This window comes from Lipophrys pholis (assembly GCF_963383615.2).
Source record: "Lipophrys pholis genome assembly, chromosome: 8".
In the NCBI taxonomy this organism is placed as follows: Eukaryota; Metazoa; Chordata; class Actinopteri; order Blenniiformes; family Blenniidae; genus Lipophrys; species Lipophrys pholis.
Window position 1 is genome coordinate 25,925,582 of NC_137630.1, and position 21,371 is coordinate 25,946,952.

Consider the following 21,371-nt stretch of genomic DNA (forward strand, 5'->3'; position numbering starts at 1 on the left):
TTCTTTTGAATACAAGTTTTCATTAGTCTTTCCATCTTGCACAAATAGGAAGAAGACATTCCGGTTCACATAAAATTAATTTTGTGACACTGAGTTCATATTGTATTTCTGTTGGGGGGGGTTTATGTTTCGCTACAAATGTTTGCGTATTTCTATGCAGTCTCTTTCTGCCCCTCTTTTGTCTGTATTGCGGCTATGTTTGTCAGTTTGTCTTCCTTTATTGTAATCTTGGGGCACTTTGTGGTCGTTTTGCAACTCTTGAGGTTTTTTTGTGCGTGTAATAGTTTTGTGACAGAGTTGGATCGTGGTTAGTCTCTTTGTAGTTTTTTAGTCATTTTATGTAATTGTGCAGTGCTTTTGCAGTTTTTGTGTGTCTCTTGATTTATGTGTTGTTCCCCTATGTGGTTATTAAATGTATTACTTTTGGGTATTTTTGCATTGTGTGTTTTTTTTATAGTTATCTGATAAATTGTGCAAACACATTTTATGGACGCAAACGATCAAAAGAAAAGACACAGAAGCAGAGTAATACATAATTTGAACTTTATATCATTGATTCTATTTAGGAAGAAAATGTACAAAATATACAACATGTGCTCAATCAGCCATAATCAAACAAGCTTACAGTGAGAGGACCAATGAAATTAGATCTCTCATCCAAAAATATCTCTTGTGTTTGTATGACAAACATTGGGGGTAGAGGAAGGGTGCATGTGGAGTGAGTGCTGGTGATTTCACAGATTATGCTGGTTGGTTATATCATCTAATAGCAGGAAGTGCATCTAAAGTCGTCTGAGAATCCTGAATACACCTTCTCCTGTGCAAAGCCCCCTTTGGCAAAGCCAGACCTCTACCTTATTTAGGAAGGTCCATACATTCTTCTTTACACCAAACTCATATGTCCAATCCATCATATCAGTTCAGTAATTGATACATACAATGGACAAATAAAATATTTACAGTAAGAAAAAAAAAAATACAAAAAACCCCCAAAGAAACTACACAACTTCATGTGCATGGAGCTTCTCCATCGGTCCAAATTTGATACGGTACAGTAACACAGATGTAATGTTTTTGTGAAATAATGATGACATATGCATTTGGCATAATTAGACCCGAGAAGTTCTAAATGTTTTCTAGAATATTAGTCAAAAAGATACTAAATGCATCCTATTGTGTATAAGTGAGACAATAAAACGGTGGAAAGGGTGGTCTCCTTTCAGTACTGATGCCAATGGTACGTTTGTGAAATAGTGATACATAACTGTCTTAATAGTTCAGATTCTACTATGTATTATATACAGGTTCCCTTTTTCTTAAACACAAACTGACACGTAGTCAATGATCATCAATGGTCCCTAAGTAATAACTGTCTCAATCTATAATATCCTTCAGCTGCTGCTTAGTAACGGCCCGTTGACTCTTACAGAAAATAAAAAAAATAAAAAAAACGGTTGTGAACTGGCTTTTACTCTTAAACTGGATATATTAAGCAAGTGTACAAAATATTTGTTTTAAAACTGTAATATTAACTCTACACAAGTATGTTTTCTTACTCGAACAAAGTCTTTATTGAGGTGCTGAGGTTTGTTTGTGTGAACACTTTTATGCATTTCCTCTAACACACATTGCATGAAGATCATAAGTGAGTCAAACTAAGTTGACTGTTTTCTCACAAAAGAACAACAAAAAAAACTATTCAAATTGCACAATTCCTTGTTCCTCGTCGCTGAAGGAAGTCCTGCTCTTGGAAGATAAAATCTGTGTGTGGGTGGTGGTGTTTGTGCATTGTTTTTGTTTTTCTTTGTAAAACAGTTTGTGCCTTAGTGATTGCTGAATCTGTTTCCCGCTTAAGGGTCGATGCGAAAGGCCAAGAGTTTGTCGGAGTGCAAATTGTTGAGGGTGCGGAGGTCCGGCAGGCGCAGGAGGAGCTTGGAGAAGAGTGTGATGTCATCGGGGCGCCGGCGAGTGATCAGCGATCGGAGGGCGCGGATCAGACCCTCCTGGAGCTGCTCCACAGCACGCATGTCCGAGATGCCAGAACAATCTGAAGAACACACACAATGCCAGAGTTAGGTTGTTGACAAGGTTAGAAGTTACAGGTAAGAAACTGCCACAGCTCTATAGCATTCATAGCTATGTCTCTCTCTCACCTGCAGAGACCAGCACCACAGCCATGAAGAGCGCCATCTCATCAGGCTCAAGTCCCAGAGAACCCAACTTCTCACTGAACTCAAACATCGCATCGAGCAAGGAGCCCATGCCCAGAGCCCTCAGGGTGGAGAGGGGGTATGTTTGGCCATTGAGGAAAGTCACGGTGCGCTCCTCAGCATTGAACAAGGTGCAGAACCTCACCATGAGAACCTAAACATGTGAGACAAACAACAAACTTAGGGCAAATTCTTTTGGGCACAGACAGGAAATATCTCAAACTTTACATTTGTGACGAGAAAACAAATGATGCCATTACCTGGAAGGTGCCTGACTTTAGCAGCATGACCTGGTCTTGCTGGCTGAGCTCTTGGAATCCTGGGATGCCCTTGGCAAACTCTACCACCTCCTTGACAGCAGGAGTGAAACACTGAGAGAAGGACTCCCATATCTCCTGACTTGAGCGGTCAGCCCCGGAAACAGGACACGCATTGAGAGGACAGGCCTGCCAGACAGATGAAAAAAAAACAGGCAAACATAAATATTGTGGCCTAACGAGGATTATATCACACCGTTTTCTTCATTTAATCAGTTAAACTCAATGAACTTACCAGCACTTTGGATCCAGGTGGCAGTTTCCAGGGGCAAGAGGGCTGATTGTGGGCATTTTCTGCATTGTGAAAACTATTGTGGTTGGAAGAGCCTCCCCTCTGCGGTGCATTCGACTGGTTATGATTTTGATTTGTTGAGAACAAGTATGTATAGCGATTATTGTCCATGTTGTGAAATGCGGACTGGTTGTCATTTGAGGCGACCGGGCAGCGAGCAGCGGGGGCAAAAGGGCAGGGCTGGTAGCGCTGAGCTGGAACGAGGTGAGATGGAGCCTGTGGAAAACTGCCATCCTGAGCGAAGTGAGGCGAGCTGTTGTCGTTGTTGTTGTTAGCAGTGATGCTGGCCCCCTTGGAAGGTTTCTCTTGGTTGCTGCTGTTGCTGGAGAAGATATTGCGATAGGCTCTGGAAATGGCTCCAATGGCCTCTTTTGAGTTGTTGTCATCTGTGCTGGTGGGATTTTCCTGCACTGAAGTCTCCATGTCCATGGCAGCTGACTCATTGAGGCTGTTCATGTAGCTCTGCATCTCATCCAGAAGGCGCTGCTTCTCTCTCTTGGGGATACGGCCAAAACGCACCGCTACAGAAGATACAAGAAGCGGGAGAAAAGTCAGCTTTTGGTCTCCGACACAACACAGACATTTACAGTGGATATTCAGTTTAAATGTCAACCTATTTAACATCAAGTCTCTCCAGTAACAAGCAGGACAAATTAATTTCTATAATGGATTTAAATGGAAAGGGGATTTTATTCATACAGAGCATTTAACCTCTCGAGCCGTCTTAAAACGATTCACATGATCCATCACATTCACCCGTTCGCTCACACAAACACACACACATTCGCACACTAATAAGGCCTTACAAGTTGCTGCACACTGTTTGGAGAAACTTGTGGCGAGATGGAAGATGACCTAATCTACCAACTGTGGTGCAGCTGCCCACAAAAAGGTTTCTGAATGTCACGACGCATGTGAATTCAATAGTGGCACTTTCTTTGGGCCATAGGTCAAAGCCACTGTAATTGTAAACTGTGTCACCTCTGTATACACAGTGACGGAGGATTTCAAGGAGAATCACAAGTTTGGAGAGGAAAACTTCCTTTTTTCTCACTTGCACTTGCATCCCTACCCTCCTCCTCACAGCAACCATCAGCTGGAGAGGCTATTTATAGACCCCCTGCTGCCATCTGCCTCATCCTCTCCTCTGTGCACCCCTGTCTCCTTCCTCTGCTGTTCCCTCCCTCTGTTTGTAAGTAGGGCAGTGGGGCAACGTGAGCGTGATGTCACTGGTGTCGGGATGGTGAGAGGAAGAACGATGAGAGAGATAGGTGGGCTTGAAGTGCTCAAATGAGTCGAGGAGACAGAAGTGGGAACATGAAAGGGAGCTGATGTGAGAGCAGATGACACATGCGAAGTGAGAACATGTGTGTATTGGTATTGCTCCCGTTGCAGGGACATAAATGTGTTAAGACTTTGCTCCTTTAAGTCTTGATTATGTAAAACTGTTTATATTTGAAACTCTTGTGTGCAACTAAATTCAATCTATGGGTCTTAACATGTTATCTTTGGGTAAATATACCTGAAAGGTCTAATCATTGTATATCTGTTTTATTTTATCAGAAGGGGGAGATATTGTGCATTCCATCAGTAATAATATTATTGAGTTATTGTAATGTAATAAACAACAACATAGCTGTTGACTCAAGTGAGGTACTTTAAGGTAAGTGTTGCTATATGAGTCAAACATAAAGAAATCTTTTCTTTGCATGCAGATCGCCTTGATGAAGAAACAGGCCATAACATAGCGGGACAATAATCTCTTTCATCATGAGTAAAATGAAGCGAATGCACGTTAATGAGCGAGTGCTCTAAAAAAAACAAAAAACGATGAGGTTAGATGAGGAAAACTGTGCCACCATGCCAGCGTCCTTAGATATTTGCCTATACTGCAGAGCCAAAAGTCACACAGCTGCCTGGTGCGAAATCAGCGTGTACTATCTATTGTGGGCTGCAGAGAGTAGCATGTGGTTTTCCTGTTTTCGTAATGGTTGAATTAAAAAGAGGTTTCTAGGTTGTGGTCCTTCACATTTTGAAAAATTCTCCCCTCAGAGTCCCGGCCTGACTGTTTATTCTCTTACTGAGTTGCTTTTTGCCACCCTATTTTCACTATGCTCCAGAAGTGACAAGCACATGCAGAAATAACACTAACCTCTTTACTAGATTAGGCAATGCAGAGTACTGGAGGGTGGAGATAAGCAGAAACCATACGGAGAGGAAGAAGACAAGAAAACTACACCAACTAGGTCATGATGTTTGAGTACACTATGGACCCAATTCTGTATTGTTTTTCTAGGTCAACCCAACTGTTTTTAATCTGCTATGAGAGGTGATCAATCAATCTTGGGCTATTATAGCTAAAACGGGTGCGATGGGAGTGTCATGCCTGATGTTTTCTGCATCCCTTGCTTAATTGTTGCCCTGCCTCTCAATAGTTGTGGGGAGATATTCTGTGGGCATACACAAAGTAATCAAGTTGACCCTGCTCCAATTTCCTAAAATAATTCCTGTGTTTGCTGCAGTTTTCGAGATGATAGATAGCTTCAGGGACTTCAAGGCTCCTCCTCACATAAATCATTGTCTGAAGGGGAGATGTAAGAGCGCTATGGGAACATAGTGGGAACAAGGAGGGGGAGGGACTGTACTGCACAAGAGCACAAAGGTAACAGTAGTGTGGGAGGATGCTGCAGAGGGTGGCGGAAAGACACTAAAAAACTTAAGAGGGGGATAAAGAAGCAGCTGGTAATCACTGGCAGTGCAGTGAGGGAGTATAAGTGCGAGACAGGTGCAGGTCTTCTGGCGGTGTGAGTGACTGAGCTACTGGCATGATGACCTCAAAAGTCTTACTGCATTTCATTTTTCACCCAGACCTACATACTGGTACTGTGCCGCTTTCCGGCTGCCTATTTCCCTCCTGCTTTTGCTAATCAGAGCGCCGTGGCGCTCCGGCACAGATGCGTGAGGGACTTTTTCAGTTAAAATATGTCACAATGTCTCACCATCTCTTGACATGCCGACGGAGAGGCATTTCTTGAAACGGCAGTGCTGGCAGCGATTTCGGTTCATGCGCATGATCAGGCAGTTCTCGTTCTTCACACACATCTTGTAGTTGATGTTCTGCTGGATGCTACGACGGAAGAAGCCCTGATACAAAAAAAAAACAAAAAACAGGCATCGTATGAGATTGGTGCACCAAAATTTTGACATTCACAAAAATTTCCACAGGATTTTTCTTCACGGGCTTACCTTGCAACCCTCGCATGCATGCACGCCGTAGTGGAAACCAGATGCAATGTCCCCACAGACTTTGCAGAGCAGGACCATTCCACCTGTCTCTGAACATGGAAAAAGAAGCAGGCGGTTAGATAAGCCCATATAGTTGTATTTGAAGAAATATTCATGTTTATGTATGGAGGAAGCGCTTACTGGTAAAAGTTCCATGAAACCCGCATGGCCTTTTTCCTGCAATGGGGTGGGAATAGGTTTGCTGTGGAGTAGCTGGTGCTGAGGGGGCATTGTAGACATCTGGGAACTGGAACACCAGTTTGGAAGATGGAGTGTTGCACCCAGCTGATCTCTGGGGCCCGATGTCTGAGAATGTAACTTCTTCTGGAGATGAGGGTTGGGAGTGTGAAGACGGTGACTGCGTCTGGTACCCGCTGGACGGGCTGCCGGGACTGGGGCTGGAACTGCCAGAAGATCCTGCATACAGGATGACTCCTGCACAGAAATAACAGAGAAGGAAATTTGAGTTGCTGAACTACAGAAGGGATTCCAAAATAAGAGTGTATAAGAAACCAAATCTCTAATGCCGCAAAACCAGTTTAAGCCACTTCATGATCACGAAAATGGTTTGCCAGAAATGTGTGGTGGATTTTAAATATTTAGATTTCAGCATTCCTACTTGAAGTGTTTTGTTTTTTTTAATGACAGATACTGATAGTGAAAGTTCATTTCTCAATTCTTCAATAAGTGTTTTTGTTTCCTAAAAACGTTCATGCCAAAATTCAATGGGGTTACATTATTTTAAAGGGCACGTAATACATCTATATTTTATTATTTTCTCGTGAAGTGGCACTATTTCCACGCTCTATGCACGCATCATTCTATTTACAAGCCGAATGAATTTATTAGTATATAACAAATGTATGTGGTCCTTCCATATTTCCTTAGAAACCGTCCAGCTGGTGTTCTTCGCTGGATGGGCTGTAATGTAATGTTGCACAACTTCTGGGCAGCAGTGAATATCTCTGAGAATTTGCAGCGTCGTAGCCTCATCCTGCGCGTAATCGGCGTAATGGTGCGCTCAAGCGGATAAAGTGAGCGCTAAAAATACTACTGGTAGCTCAGCAACAACGCAGAAAGGTTTCCTCTGGATGTACCAACGAAGTGCTACTCTTTCTTTCTTTCCTCTTTTTTTTGGGTGGGGGTGGAAGTGGGGGGTAGATAAACGCTGCATCATGGGAGTGCGCTGTTCATACGCAAAAACATGAAAGTATTTTTTTGCGCCTTTTGACTGTTGGTGGAAGTTGTGCGTCTCTCTCGCTCTCGCTCTCGCTCCCTCCCTCCCTCCCTCCTCGTCAGGCGTACTGTGGATGAGCTGAGGCACGACCTCACGTGTCTGCGGGGTCTGCTGCCTCCTCCGCTCCAATAATAGCCTCGCTCCCCTGGCACTGCGCCCAGCGCCAGCGAACAGCACGACACCTGACCGCCGCCTCACATGTATGGACTCCTGACACGGTTACTGGCCGAACCAAATCCGCAGTCTCGTGTTGGCATATAGAACAATCTGAAGTCAGATCTGTGTTTATGAACACACGCCAACTGGGAAGCTCCTCGAGCGAGCGCGAGGCGGCGGAGAGTGCTGCGCCACCCAGCAGTGGAAGCGCGTGAGTCACGTTTTTTGCAGACGAAGGGAATCAACTGTGTGGACTTTGTGGCTGCAGCATCAACTATCATTCTGAAAGTCACTGTGATGAACTCTACTGTACTCAAATAACATGCAAATGATCTGTTCAAAGTCTTCTCAACAAATACAAAACTTTACTTGTACAGGCAACTGACACATTCCTCTCATCTGAAAGTTTACTGAATAAACTGACAGCCGAATTTTGAAAATTGTGCTTATTGTGCAGCAGGACCCCTGCTGTGTTGCTGTGCTGCCCTTTGCTGCACAAGGTATTTGTTTAGCTCAAATGTTTTTGATAATCCCTCCAGCAGCACGTGTTGGTGGATTTGTTGACTCATGCCAGAGCCATAGACAGATCCAGCAGACTGCAAGCCTGTGCCTCACCTCTCCCTGAGCTTACACGCAGACAATTCATATACCCAGCCCCCACACCACTCAAACACATTGCAAGTCCACCTGAAGACTCACATGTGCTGTTCATGAATGACCCTTCAGAGGCATAAACACTGCCAATTAATAATTCTTTCAACCTGCTGAGTGATGTGGGAACGACACAACTCCTGACTGCAAAATATGTATTCATTATTGTTTTGACTTTCAATATTATTAGAGTTCCAATCTGTTGGACCACAAGGTGCTCTTACATATGTAAAATCAGACAGAGCAGTGTACCTGTCCTAAAAGGCAGATTATTGGATGCACACCAAACCTTTGCAGGCTGTATGGGATTCCAAATCCAGGCATGAGCATTGCAGTGCACTCTGACACAGTCTCAACATTATACTACAAATTAGGTCACTGCAGACAGCAATAATTGAGGAGTCAGTCAGTCTCTGCTGCCCATTTTAGGCTTAGTTTACCCGTGCAGGCACTAATCTGCCCGAGACTGGAAGCAGGCAAAGAAACGTGAGCAGTGAATGCTTCACAGGCAGCTTCTCCCTCCTCTGCTTCCCTCTTGTCCTCTATCTCTCACTTTCACTGATCTGCTTCATATTGTGCTTTGAGACCAAAATTTTACTTTGCCCTTTGGCTGTAGAATGTATAAACATAGCTTCTGGGTCCCTGAAAGTTTAATCTAGTATGCAGTATAATAGGGTATGACTTGTACCAAAGGGATGTTTTGTGCTATCCAGTGCGGGTATGTGTGCAGCAGAGACTTCATTACCCAAGGCCCGTGTAAGTAGGTCAATATCGCAGGAACTTGATAGAATTGTGTCTCTGTGCCTCCAGCTTCTCTCCAAACTGGTGCGCCATCACGCAGCACCCTATTCTGGCTCATGCAATTAGCAGGACGAACAATATGAGTGTACTCAAAACCACTATTTGTGTATGCAGTGCTTTGTTTCTTTAACGTGAGGGTTTGCTTTTAACAATAGAGTCACGTTTCAGTTCAAATGCACTAAGCGGACGTGCGCCCTGAACCGGAGAGTTGGGCGCAGATGTTTGCAGAGTCAAAATCGAGTCAGCTTCTACCACACTGCGAGGTCTGTGATACACATGACAAAAAAAAGAGAGACGCCTACAATACAAGTGAACGGTGCATGAGGCGGGGAAACGTGACTCTAATGGAAAAAAAAAAAGAAAAGTTAATGCATGGAATCGCTGACCCACTGACCAAGCTCTCCCTCACATTCACCGCAGGCGACATCAACACCGAGGAGAGCAGGGGAAAGGGAAGGGGGAGGAAGTGGGAGGAGGCCCGAGAGTCTCACGCGTCGCACGCGGCTCTGCAAGGGAAGCCACGTGAGCGGGCTTTTTGACGGAGCTTTGACTGGGAAGACACGAAGCTGCGCTCCCAGCCTCGGAGCGCGAGCTGCTACAGTGCGCCAGGGGCTTATGATTAAAGAGCCAAATTAAATAGAGCAGCATGTTGTGCGGCAGCGGGGTGGTCTGACTGACTGTGCGCCACCAGCTGCACCGCCCGCCTTGTCATTCAGCCGCTGCAGAACAGCAGGGAGAATTCTGTGTGTCAGTGTGAACAGACCTCCTGTGATCGTCAAGCTCCCCCAATCTCCGATGACTAACTCTGATATGTTTAACGCAATCGAGGGTTTTATTTTGGCTCCAAAAGCCTGCATCCAGATTCGTGTCAATGGGTAAAACGGTTTCTCCAAATATATACGCAGCAAACAGAAGCTTTTATTTGCTCACAGTTTAGAAAAAAATCCAAACAAACAACAAAACTGGTTCACCGAGTTAATAATGATAAAGCATGGAGTCACAGTAAGCCGTTTCTAATAAGGTGGAATAAGGAAATCATGCTGAAGATAATGCAGAAGATCACCACTAGGGGAGCATTTGTGGAGCTTTTAATGGGAGCAAAATAGATGCATGGTGTTATGCAGTGGGCAGCAAGAAAATCTAAAGTGTCCAGATGGTTGTTTTCACCATAAGCTTAAAAAAAAAAATGCAATACGTGTAGCCATATTCTTAAAGTGCATTGTATCATGTACATTGCAGATGGTCCCTATATATTTCACCTTTGACTTGTAGTCAATGTTGTGGTCAAGCCCAAACTGTTCTTGAAAGAATAAAGCATTGGCAAGGTACATCTATTGTTTTGTTTACTTTACTGATTTAAGTTGTACTAAATTGAGATTTGCCATATATCTTGTAATTGGGTTTTTTTACAAAATATTTGCAGATATATTCAAATAAAAAAAGAGTTGGCTTGTTCTAGATATCATGTAGGACCTTCTGTAGACCTTATGACAGTACAAGATCTGTATTCAAGATAACCAACCATTACATTAACCTCGGAGGGAATGCCACAATGACATCCTTCACCCCCACTGCACAACCTAATCTTTGTAATGAACAGGGGCATTATGGTAGTAAAGCATTTTATTGATTTGTTTAGAGCACTACATTATGGTGATAGAATAATTCAAGCAATCTTCAACCCCAATAACAGTCCTTAAGTATTCAATATTAAACCCAGGTCAAGTGGGTTCAAATGTTTAAAGTTTTTTTAATTGATAAGAAACAGAAATGTTTGAACATATAAGCTAAATATCCAGGCATAACAAATAAGGAAAGTCTGATAATACTACATTGATTTTCGAGGTTATGTTTATCAATGGAACTTGTTTAATAGGTGAAATAAACTGACACACTTGATTAGTGTAAATGCAAAGTCATAACCGGGTGAGTCGGTTCAGGTTTGCGCTCACGGTGACGAATTGGCGGAGCGCACAGGCTGCGCCCATCACCTGTGCTGGAACGTGACCTGTCGCTGTTGTAAATGATTCACCGTCAATTAGCAGCAGAAAGCAGAAAGCACGAGAACCTTTGCCTGACCTCGAATAGACGCCGCTTAATGCCACTTAACGGATAGAAGTGGCGTTATCAACTTTTTATGCTGCAGACAGCCACACACAGTTGGCCTTGGAAATATTGACAAGCAAAGTGTGCGTGTGTGTGTGTGTGTGTGTGTGTGTGTGTGTGTGTGTGTGTGTGTGTGTGTGTGTGTGTGCGTGTCTCAGGGATGCGGTTAACGTACGGGCATTGACAGATAAGAATTACAGTGACAGCCTGTGTACTGTAGCTCCACGTGAGTTTGTTTTCATGGAGGGAAACAGGAAGTAGCCAGCCTCAGTACCACGAGCTGTCACCGGGGCTGCAGTCCCCGGTGTGCACTTAGAGACCTCTGAACTCACCACAGCGACACGCTGACCAATCTGACTTTTTTTTTTTTTTTTTTTTTTTTTTTTTGCAACGTTCTACAGTAAAATCGTACTTACTGTCACATAAATATCAAACGATTCAATGAAAGCACTTATTTCTGACTCATAACCCCAAACAGCAGGGACATATTTGCAATTATCCATCTTAATCACGTGTAAAGTCCACAACTTTGAATGCAAAATGCACATTGTTCGTGAATAAGAAAAAAAACCCAACCCACATATAATATTCTAACCATCTAACCATTTGCAGATCCTTGATAAAAATCTAACTTTCAGTAGTGTGCATGGCCATTTAATAAATGACAATCTCGTGCTATGTAGTCATTCAATCATTTTTTTTTATAACATTTAAAATGTGTTTATTTTCTGTTATTCATTGCATATAAAATTAAAGCATTTGTCTTATTGATTGTTTGTAACATGGCTGAAACAGTGTCACGTTAATCAATTGAAAGTCTTATGCCATCATCAGCAATGCTACCTGTAATGTAGATATAATAGAAAGTTAAACTCACCACCACCAGGGCTGTGATCCATCTCTCTTGTCGGCGTTGATGGCTTCAAATAAACTTCACGGCGAGCGTATCTGAATGCGACTAGGATGGCGTAAAAGTCTTTTGTAGACCGTCGAAAAGTTAAAAAAACTGTTTTACGCAAAACACCTGCTCCATAAAGCTCAAAAATGAGCAGTGATGGAAAGGTGTCCGGAGCGCGTAAAGTTTCTCTTCAGTGAAAAGTCGGTAGCTGTGCAGGTACCACGTCTTCTCTGACAGGAGGTCAAGTGCTGAAGAACTGCTCTCTCCAAAGATACCTGGATGCCTTGTGCGCACCGGATACTGCACCTAGTTTCGAGAGCGCGTGATGCTGCACGAGCGAAGATTAGGCGAATCTCTTGAATTCCAAGAAAGTGGAGTCAGCACATCCGCCAACAGTGTCAGGCCTGACATACACACCCACTGATACAAACACCCACATCAATCACGTTTGCAGGTGAGTAGGAAATGTGACCGCCTTTCCGTTCACCCCCCCCAACTTGTGTTGTGTCTGTTTGTGTGGGATTTGGCTCAGTCTTTGTATCTCGCGGAGTCCTTTCTCTCCCTCTCTCCCCTTCACGCTTTTGTGCATTTTCATTGGTGGAGATCGGCAGCTGAGGGGAGCTTGATGCGCTTATTCGACCGTGGTATGTGTTCAGTAAAGCCACGCTACATGTGCGCTCTGCATGTGCCTGGGAGAGCGCTGCCCTACTGATACACATTTTATGCAAATCGCTGAGCGTGTGGTGCGGAGGGATGGAGAGATTGGAGGATGAAACACATGGACAATAGGCGTGGCTCACCGTGACTGCTTGTTCTCTGTCAAGCGGCGCTGCAAACCGACGGTAAACACACGGAGACATGCCAAACATCGTGCATGTGCCAAGTTTAAAGCCCATGTGCTAAAGGAAAATGTAGATGCGCAATTTGACCCATGGCACGCCAGCCGTATGCTGATGGAATAAAACAAGCAAAACAAATAAACTCACACAAAGATTCAACTTGGGATAAAATTTAGATTGCTTACAAAAAATATAATCAAATAAAATCATGTTTTGTGATTTTATTTTTCCGTGGTACAAAGTGAAACTGTACGTTTAAAAGTGAAGACAGGATTGCATTATTTTTGACCTTGGTATTGAGTTAGAATTTAAAAAATATTGATCTGGAAACTGCTCTAAAAAAGTTAAAACTTTGAATCAGTAAGACACAGCCAAAGTCTCTAAACAAGCACAACTATTTTTACTCAGCTTGTAGAAAGCGCCCCCCAGTGGTAACTTACAGCAATGACAAAAGACTAAAATGACCCATTTAGATTTCGGATGTCTTCATATATAAAATATCAACGAAAATAGCCACGGAAGGTCAATTATAGCCACGTAAAAGACACAAGAATACACCAATAACAATAAGAAATCAATGTGAACAGTAATTAGAGGAAATGTTCAAATGGAAGTAGTGTTCATTTATGAGTAGAAACTATTCCATAGCAATCATTATCTTTACATCCTTAATGCAGCTGGAAAGTATTCACAGTGATTCACTTTTCCCACAGTTTGGTATGTTACAGCCTTGTTCCAACATATTTCCTCGAGATTCTACACACAATGCATGAAATAACATGAAAAAAAGGTTTTATTTATTTATTTTTAAAACTGAGAAATCACACGTACATAAGTATTCAGAGCCTCCGTCCGTCCCTCCGTTCGTCCGTCCGTCTGTCTTAGATACTTAAATAAGCTTTAGTACACAAGTCTAACAACAGTTGAAGAATATTCACAAAATAAACCATAATTTATTTTTAAAACCTCTAATCGCCATTATAAGATGTTTTCTTTTTTATTGCCTGTTTTATCACCTGTGCAGCTCAACATCCATTACCAGTTCAATTAATGCGACAAAGATTAGGAAATGTAATGCAATGTGTTTTAAAGCTCTGCAGGGGCTCGTCCTCCCACACTATGATGAACCCTGGGTTATGATTTGACCTTGGTGTTAACCTTTTTTTTTAAGTCCTTATTGCAGGAGGAAGGGAATCCTGTACAAAATCCAGTGAAGTTTGAATGTCTCGTCACATTGGGCTTCTGTGAAAAGAGGGCAGCTGCACAGATTCACGGTTACATATTTATATAACCTGCAGTTTTGAAAATGTGTGTTTAAAAAAAAAAAAAAAAGTTTTACAATCCTCTCCTGTACTCTTGGACATCTTATGGCTTAGTTGGTAGAGCAGGTTGCCTCTCAATTGGAATGTTGCAGGATTGATTCCCCATCTGTCCATATGTGTTAAAGCAAGACTATGAATCCCCAACTGCTCCCTAATGGATGGACTGAGCACTTTGCATTGCAGCCACTTCTGTTGCTATGTGTGACTGTGACCAACATTGTACAGCACGTTGAGGGCTGTTAATGAGTGTATAAACACTTTATAAATGAACTCCATTAACCATTATACTCCATAATCAATCCATCCATCCAATTTGTATTCCACTTTATCCTGTGCAAGGTCATGGTGCGCTGAAGCCAATCAAAGCTCACTATAGACAAGGGTAGGTTTCACCATGGACAGGTTTTAGGTCACAGGGCAAACACACAGAGAAACAAATGGCAAACTCAGATTCCCACCTAGGGGCAATTTAGAGTCACTAGTAACCTCACATGCATGTTTTTGGACTGTTGGAGGAAACTGGAGTATCTGGAAGAAACATGCAAACTCCACACAGAAAGGCCCGATCGGTATTTGAATCCATGACCTTCTCACTGTGAGGCGAGAGCATTAACCACTCAGTGTGGCACTGAGTCCTAAATGTTCAGCTAAAATTGAATGGAAACATTTATTTGTGGTGGTTTCTATCTCGTTTTGACTCTTTGAGGGGTCATATCCAGGTTTTTCTCTTTTTTTTAAAAAAATAAACTAACAATTTAATAACGATTACAAAACGAATAACTTTTCTGAAAAGGTGACTTTTCCCCTCCATCTGACATTCTCCACATGTCAAAGCGTCCTTGAGCAACTCTGAACCCCAAACTGCTCCCATTGGATGGATTGAGTGCCTTACATGGCCGCCACATTTTTTGAAAAACGTAAATTTCCCCTCCAATGAAAATACCCTAAATTATGAAAATGGAAGAAATGTTATTTTCAGACTTCACATTCTTCATATTATATATTTGCATTTAAAAAGAAATGGTGGAACAGATATTGTTTGACAAATATTTTTTCGGACTCCACATTCCATCTCTGGCCACCTCCTCTACACGGCATAATTTGTATACGTGCTAAAAAAAGAAAAGAAAAGTAGTTTACAGTCAGTCAGTCAGTCAGTCAGTCAGTCAGTCAGTCAGTCAGTTAGTTGTTCAGAGCATTACTACCACGTGGTGACATGATTGTGAAAGCTTTTTGGAGAGGGCCTGTTTACAGAATACATTTTTTTTAATCTATAACTTGTGAAATGCATATCATTCTGGTCACTTCCTGATCACTGAGCGTTACTCTCTCCGTCACTAGGGGGAGTCAATGTGCCAGAAATGCGCTGCGCGAGGTCGTTCTCATGTACGCCCCTGAGCCGCCGGGACACAGCGACCGATTGGCAACAAGCGGGGGTGAATCTGACAAATGAGTGAAATGATCTGTGGAGCGGAGCGAGGACCCCGGGACCCCCGTGTGAACGCAGTCTGCGGCTCCGAGCTGTCTCCTTCGCGGAAATCTGCGGTGCGTCCGTGCGCGTCAAACTTCTGCTGAGGGAAGAGTTCGCGTCTAGAGCAGAGGCAACAAACTTCTCCCGGGGCTCAGAAAGGTAGGGTTTGTGTACTTTGCATACATCATCTCCTGTCTTGAATAATTGGACGCGTGAAAAAAAAACAAAAAAGTAAACAGTCGAGCTCCGGTCAATCCGGGTTTAACGTGTTTACTGTATGTGCGTTGCGCGTCACGCACTCATCACGGGAGCGCGTCATGGCAGAGATAATTACAGGCTGTCGAAACTGAGCAGAGCAGAAGTGGCTGCCAACATACACACCTGCAGCGCTCAGCTCCGAGTCGCCTGCGGCTTAAAACACAGTCTTCGTCACTGTCTGTCTGTCGGTGCGTCTCTCCGTCGGTATGTCTGTCACACACCCAGCTCCTCACCGCCCCTTCCTCCTCTTCCTCCCTCCCTCCCTCCCTCCCCACACACACCGGACTGAATGTGCGCTTTATGTGAGAGATGCCAGCGAGGTGTGTGCCTCATGAGAGATTTAAGTTTATTCCTCACCGAAACTCCCAGTTGGTTTAAGATCAGCGTCCACGCTGGTTTAATGACATTAGTCATACAGTCAGGATGGAATTAGGCTCCTGATGAGGAGTATTTTCTTTTCTTCTTCTCCAGTGTGTGCAGAAAAATAGCAAAAGTAGACCTGCATTTGAACTCAAAACACACACACACACGCACACACACACACACACACACACACACACACATATATTTACATATATATATGTATATACTGTCCCTCCAAGTTCATATACCAAAATGCTAAAGCAAAAGAAAACTTTTTCACTTTTCCTGTGCAGTATTTAATGCCCAACTTTCTCACAAGGGCAGTTTTATGTGCAGGGAAGGAGGCATGGAAAAGAAGACCTTTCCTTTTGAGCTCACAGATTTGCAGTAATTACAGAATCACTTCCATATGTGGCTCTCTGGCTGCCTTCTCGCTGCCCCCACCACCCTTCTCTTCCCCACTCTTCTCTCTTTCCCTCTCCCCTCTTTCATTTGCATTCTCCCCCATCGCTCATTTTTTTTCCCCCTGCCTTTTATTTTCTGGCTTTCCTTCATGCACTCCCAGCACTTTTTTTCTTTTTTAAAACCACAGCTTAAACAAAGTTTATGATAATCAGAACATCCTGGCATTTTTGGCCTACAACTGGGCATTTTGGTGATTCAATTACGGCCGTGCTTGCCAGAGAAAGAGAGAGAGAGTTTGTATTTTTGAGTGAGTGAGTGAGTGAGGGAGGGATAAAAGACATGGACGGGTGAGGGGAAATGTTGAAAAATACGGAAATATGAAAAAGAATGGGAGCTCAGTGCAGAATTTGAGAGGCAGGAGCGGAACGTGAAGGAGGGAGAGGTGGAACAGAAAATGAGTCGGGGAGAGAGGGAGGGCTGGAGTAATGCTTTTTGACAGAGGTGGGTTCAAGATGGGTTCATGGTGACATCATGGCTGATTTTTTTGAGGAAAGTATAGACAGGAGAGCCGTTCACCTTTCATTGGACACACATGTTGGGGAATAGGCTGCGGAGCTCATGCACTGGCACACACGCTGGTAGCTGTGTGGACAACCTCTGAATGCACCCTAAAAAGAAGCCCTCTCTCACACACACCTTTTATTTTCCTTTTCTCCCCTTCTCCTTTCCCCTCAGTTTCTCCTGCAGTAAAACAGCCTTTGGCTCTGTTTTCTCTCTGTTCCAAGCTTTGTGCTCGTTTGTTTTCGTTAGAGGAGTACATATGGGTATATGCCCTTCGGTCCCTAACACATACATTTCTCTTTTGGCCCTGAGTAACTCATTTTCCTGTGAGTAGTATTCCTCTTGTGTATGTTTTTACTTCAAGGCGGTTGGACTCTAAATGAGCACACATTGCCAGGCGGGATGAATGAGCTCCTTCATTTCACAGGATGTGTGTATAAGTCTCTAACCAAGAAAGTGCAAGCAAGTGTACGTTTGTGTGTGTGTGTGTGTGTGTGTGTGTGTGTGTGTGTGTGTGTGTGTGTGTGTGTGTGTGTGTGTGTGTGTGTGTGTGTGTGTGTGTGTGTGTGTGTGTGTGTGTGTGTGTGTGTGTGCGTGTGCGTGTGCGTGTGCGTGTGTTTCGCCCAGCGTCCTCTCCCTGTGTCGTTGCTGCACCAAACTTCTCATGAAATCAATCTGAATGTGGGGAAACAGTGATCTCATTATAAGAATCTTGTTACTGATTGAAACCTGCCGTCACAGCCCCCCCCCCCCCCCCCCCCCCACACACACACACACATACACATCCATTGCTCTCTCCGTCTCACCGCTCAGTTTTCTTTGCCTCCTTCTTTTGACTTCACACCTCTTTCTGCACACATTCCCTATACCAGCTCTGAACCCCCTCTTTCAACCTCCCTCCTCTCCTCTTCATCTCCCTTCAACCCCTCTAACCTCACTTCCTCATCTCTTGCACCCACAATCATCCCCCTTTTCTTCCTTCCTCCCCGCCTTCGCTCGTCTTCCTCTGCCAGAGCGCCCCGGGCCTCTACTCCACTGGTCCATGAATGCAAATACGTTGAATCTAAAGTGGAAACACACGACTGAGTACGATGTTTCCATGAATATTTCATATCTTCATAAACACACCCAGAGAAACTGCAAAAGCTATGTGCAGAACAATGCCTGTGTTTGCTGGATGACTTCCTGTGAGGAATGGCCTCTCTCTGTTTGACTTTTTTGCGAGAGCGCCGTGTGTTAGGATTGATGTCAGAGCAGTGCGTTATGATGTCACAGGCTGAAGTTAATGATACGAGAACGGCGGGGGCCATAGGCCATGTTTCCAGTGGTGCCCAGAGAGAGAGATAGCACCCTGATCTGTCTTCATTATCCCCGACTCTGCAGCCTCCCAGACACAATGATCATAAATCTCTGCCTGGAGCACACTTCACTGACACTGAAACACAAACACTAGTAACCTCTGACCTTCTCGCTGCTACTGCCTCCACACACTCACGCGTGCACACAGGCACACATAGTGCAACTGCAGACGTGCATGCTCGTTCACGTGCGTGCAGGCCTGCAACACCCCCCCCACACTCCCACCCCCACCCGTTCGCGCTCACTGTCATAATTTAATAAGGTCTGCCGTGTGCCCTGTGCACTGACACACACACGACTTCTTACATGCACTTGACTGCACATTCTGACACAAATGCATGGTCTGAGTCTCTGTGATGGCTTCGCACGGACATAAAATTCACACTGTACTGTTCTCATCACTCTCGTGACGGGAGTTAGCTTTCAAAGCATCCTATGGCTGTATTTACCACCTTGTTTCATGTAACACAACTGCTGATTTAGTACGGCTATGTAAACAGTTAAGGGATTTCTATTAGCCTTAGTGGCCTCATAAGCAACACATAAATCAAATGTAAACAAGATAAGGATCAGCTGAGGGTTTTTTTGCAGTATGGTTTAGATCTGTGCTTCCTGAATGTAAGGTTTCTGCAAAAAGGCAACACTGCCTATCGCTGCTTATCCATTCCCTCACCCTGATTATGTACTGGCATATCCGCATCAAAAATGTCAGAAATAAAAACAGTTGACTGGGCTTCTGTAGACCATATGTGGCTGTAAAGATCGGAAGCATGCAGGAATAACGAGTCCAAGGCTGAGAGGTTTTCTTTCTTATTAGTAAGGCTTGACTTTATCCTGGAGACATATTGGGGTCAGTGTATTTGAGGATAAGATCTATCTCTGTATTAGGTCAGTTTCTGGGATTACAAACAAAATAGTTACTTGGCCTTAAATGCACAGGTAGCCGGGAAGACAAACAGAGGGGCTGCATAGGCGGCATCATTTGCAATTTAACTTTCAGACTGTGAGGTTTGGAAAACCATGAAGTGATGCATGGCCAATAAGGCCGAAGGGCATCGTTTCAGATGAAGTTTCAGAATAAGTAGTGCATGCATAAATTGGCTATTCTGAAGATTCCTGCTGCATTTGCACGGTTAACACTAAATGTTGCTTATTTTAGTAGAAAGGAAGCATGCATCCATTCAGACCTACTGTAAGTATAGTGTGTGTGCCTGGAAGTGTGTTTTCCTTCCATAGAAAGTGATGTGTGGAGGTAAAAGTGCCTGCTGAGGTACCAGTTAAGGTGTGCCTTCTCCTCCCAGTTTTGAGGTTTGAGGTCCTCAAAACCAAAACAACTTGAGAAACATTACATTCAGAAAAACAGGGCACACACCCTGAACCACAAACACATAAACACAGATCTGAAACATATGATCTCATATGGAGAGAGAGAGGGGGCACATTTAGGGGCACACCCAAATCTGTCGCTTCATCTGCTGCTGCTGTTGCTGCTCGCGGCGCTGCCATCTCACGCAGGACTTCCTCAGAACTCATGTGCCACCACTAGTTTCGGTACAGGAACTGAAGTGATTCAGGTACTGATAACTGTCTTTTTTTGAAAAATGTCAACTCCCTAGTTTCTATCAAGATGTTTCAATGTATACTTTTTTACATATTTGCAGGAAGTTCAACCGTCAGACTGTTTGTACTAGCTGACGTCAGCTTGTCACAGATTTTCTCACATGGTCATCTACTACAGGGACACCTGCTGCTGATAAGATGGAGAGTCCGGTGTCAAATTACAAGCATTTCACACAGCATGTCGGCAGGTTCTGGGCCGTTGGAAGCCAAACCTCCTGGAAGCTGGGCAACTAGAGAAGAGTGGGCTTTCAGGGAGGGCGCTCTTAAACAAACAAAGAGGCTAAATAAGATAGTTTCAGACAGATCAAGCCGAGAAGCTGCATAGATGGGTATTTCGAGATGAATTATTAGGCTGTGATTCATTTAAAACCACTCTAGTTTCTAAAACCCACTCAGTCTTCAATGTTAAACACTGTCGCATTAGCGTGGTAATAACACGTTTAATTTATTATCACAGCTCTGGGAATACTGTCACAGAGTTGTTATAAGCAATAAAACAAAGCACTCAACACAGTTATGAGTTATTTGAATGGGACACCTGCGTTGTGTGCCTGTGCTCATGACAAAAGTCCTTTATGATCCAGCCACAAATTGCTCACACCAGGGGCAAATGAGCCGGTGAAACAACATGAAAGTCCCTGAAAGAATAAACCTACTGTCTTGCTATTTAAACAGGGTCTGTGTTCAATCAAAACAACATAAAACGGATGAGCCGTGTTGCTCAGGATACTAAAACATCATCTCCTAATAAACTTGACTCACTTAGTATATTGATGAAACGTGAATGATCTAAGAGCTCGACGAGGTGCCGTCTTCCAACACGCACCAACAGTTTGTAGGTAAACCAGCTTTTCAGTCGGAAAGTTGATGTAGAATAAACAAATAACTCACTCAAGAGACAAAGAGGAGAAGTAGAGGAGAGAGAGAGAGAGAGTGAAATAGAATTAAAAACAGAGACTTTAGATCTCGGGGCCTTTTTTCCTCTCTCCAGGCATTTTGTGGCTTGTGAAAAAATGTGCCGTGTATTTGAAGTGTCGGGGTCACGTGACAAAGGAAGGCTTTATGAATCGGTGTATAATTATTTCTTAGTGAGTGACAGAGTGAGTGTGTGCCTGTGTTTGGGGAGTGAACGAGTGATTTTAAGAGGTAGCGACTGAGAGCGAGGAGGAGGAGGAGGAAAGTTGCGAGAGGGGGAGCGAGCGAGGGAGAGAGGGAGGCTC

General features: G+C 43.7%; 1 protein-coding gene across 1 annotated transcript; it reads right to left on the bottom strand.

Moving 5' to 3' along the window:
* Window positions 1-527: 527 nt before the first annotated feature.
* On the bottom strand, window positions 528-12,512 carry nr1d4a (nuclear receptor subfamily 1, group D, member 4a). Its single transcript, XM_080469857.1, has 8 exons — window positions 11,933-12,512; window positions 6,246-6,539; window positions 6,066-6,154; window positions 5,819-5,963; window positions 2,763-3,340; window positions 2,471-2,656; window positions 2,154-2,364; window positions 528-2,047 (listed from the first exon to the last, which is right to left on the bottom strand). Exons 1-8 carry the CDS (start codon window positions 11,952-11,954, stop codon window positions 1,851-1,853), a joined length of 1,722 nt encoding a protein of 573 aa, XP_080325983.1. The 5' UTR covers window positions 11,955-12,512; the 3' UTR covers window positions 528-1,850.
* Between the last annotated feature and the right edge of the window lie 8,859 nt (window positions 12,513-21,371).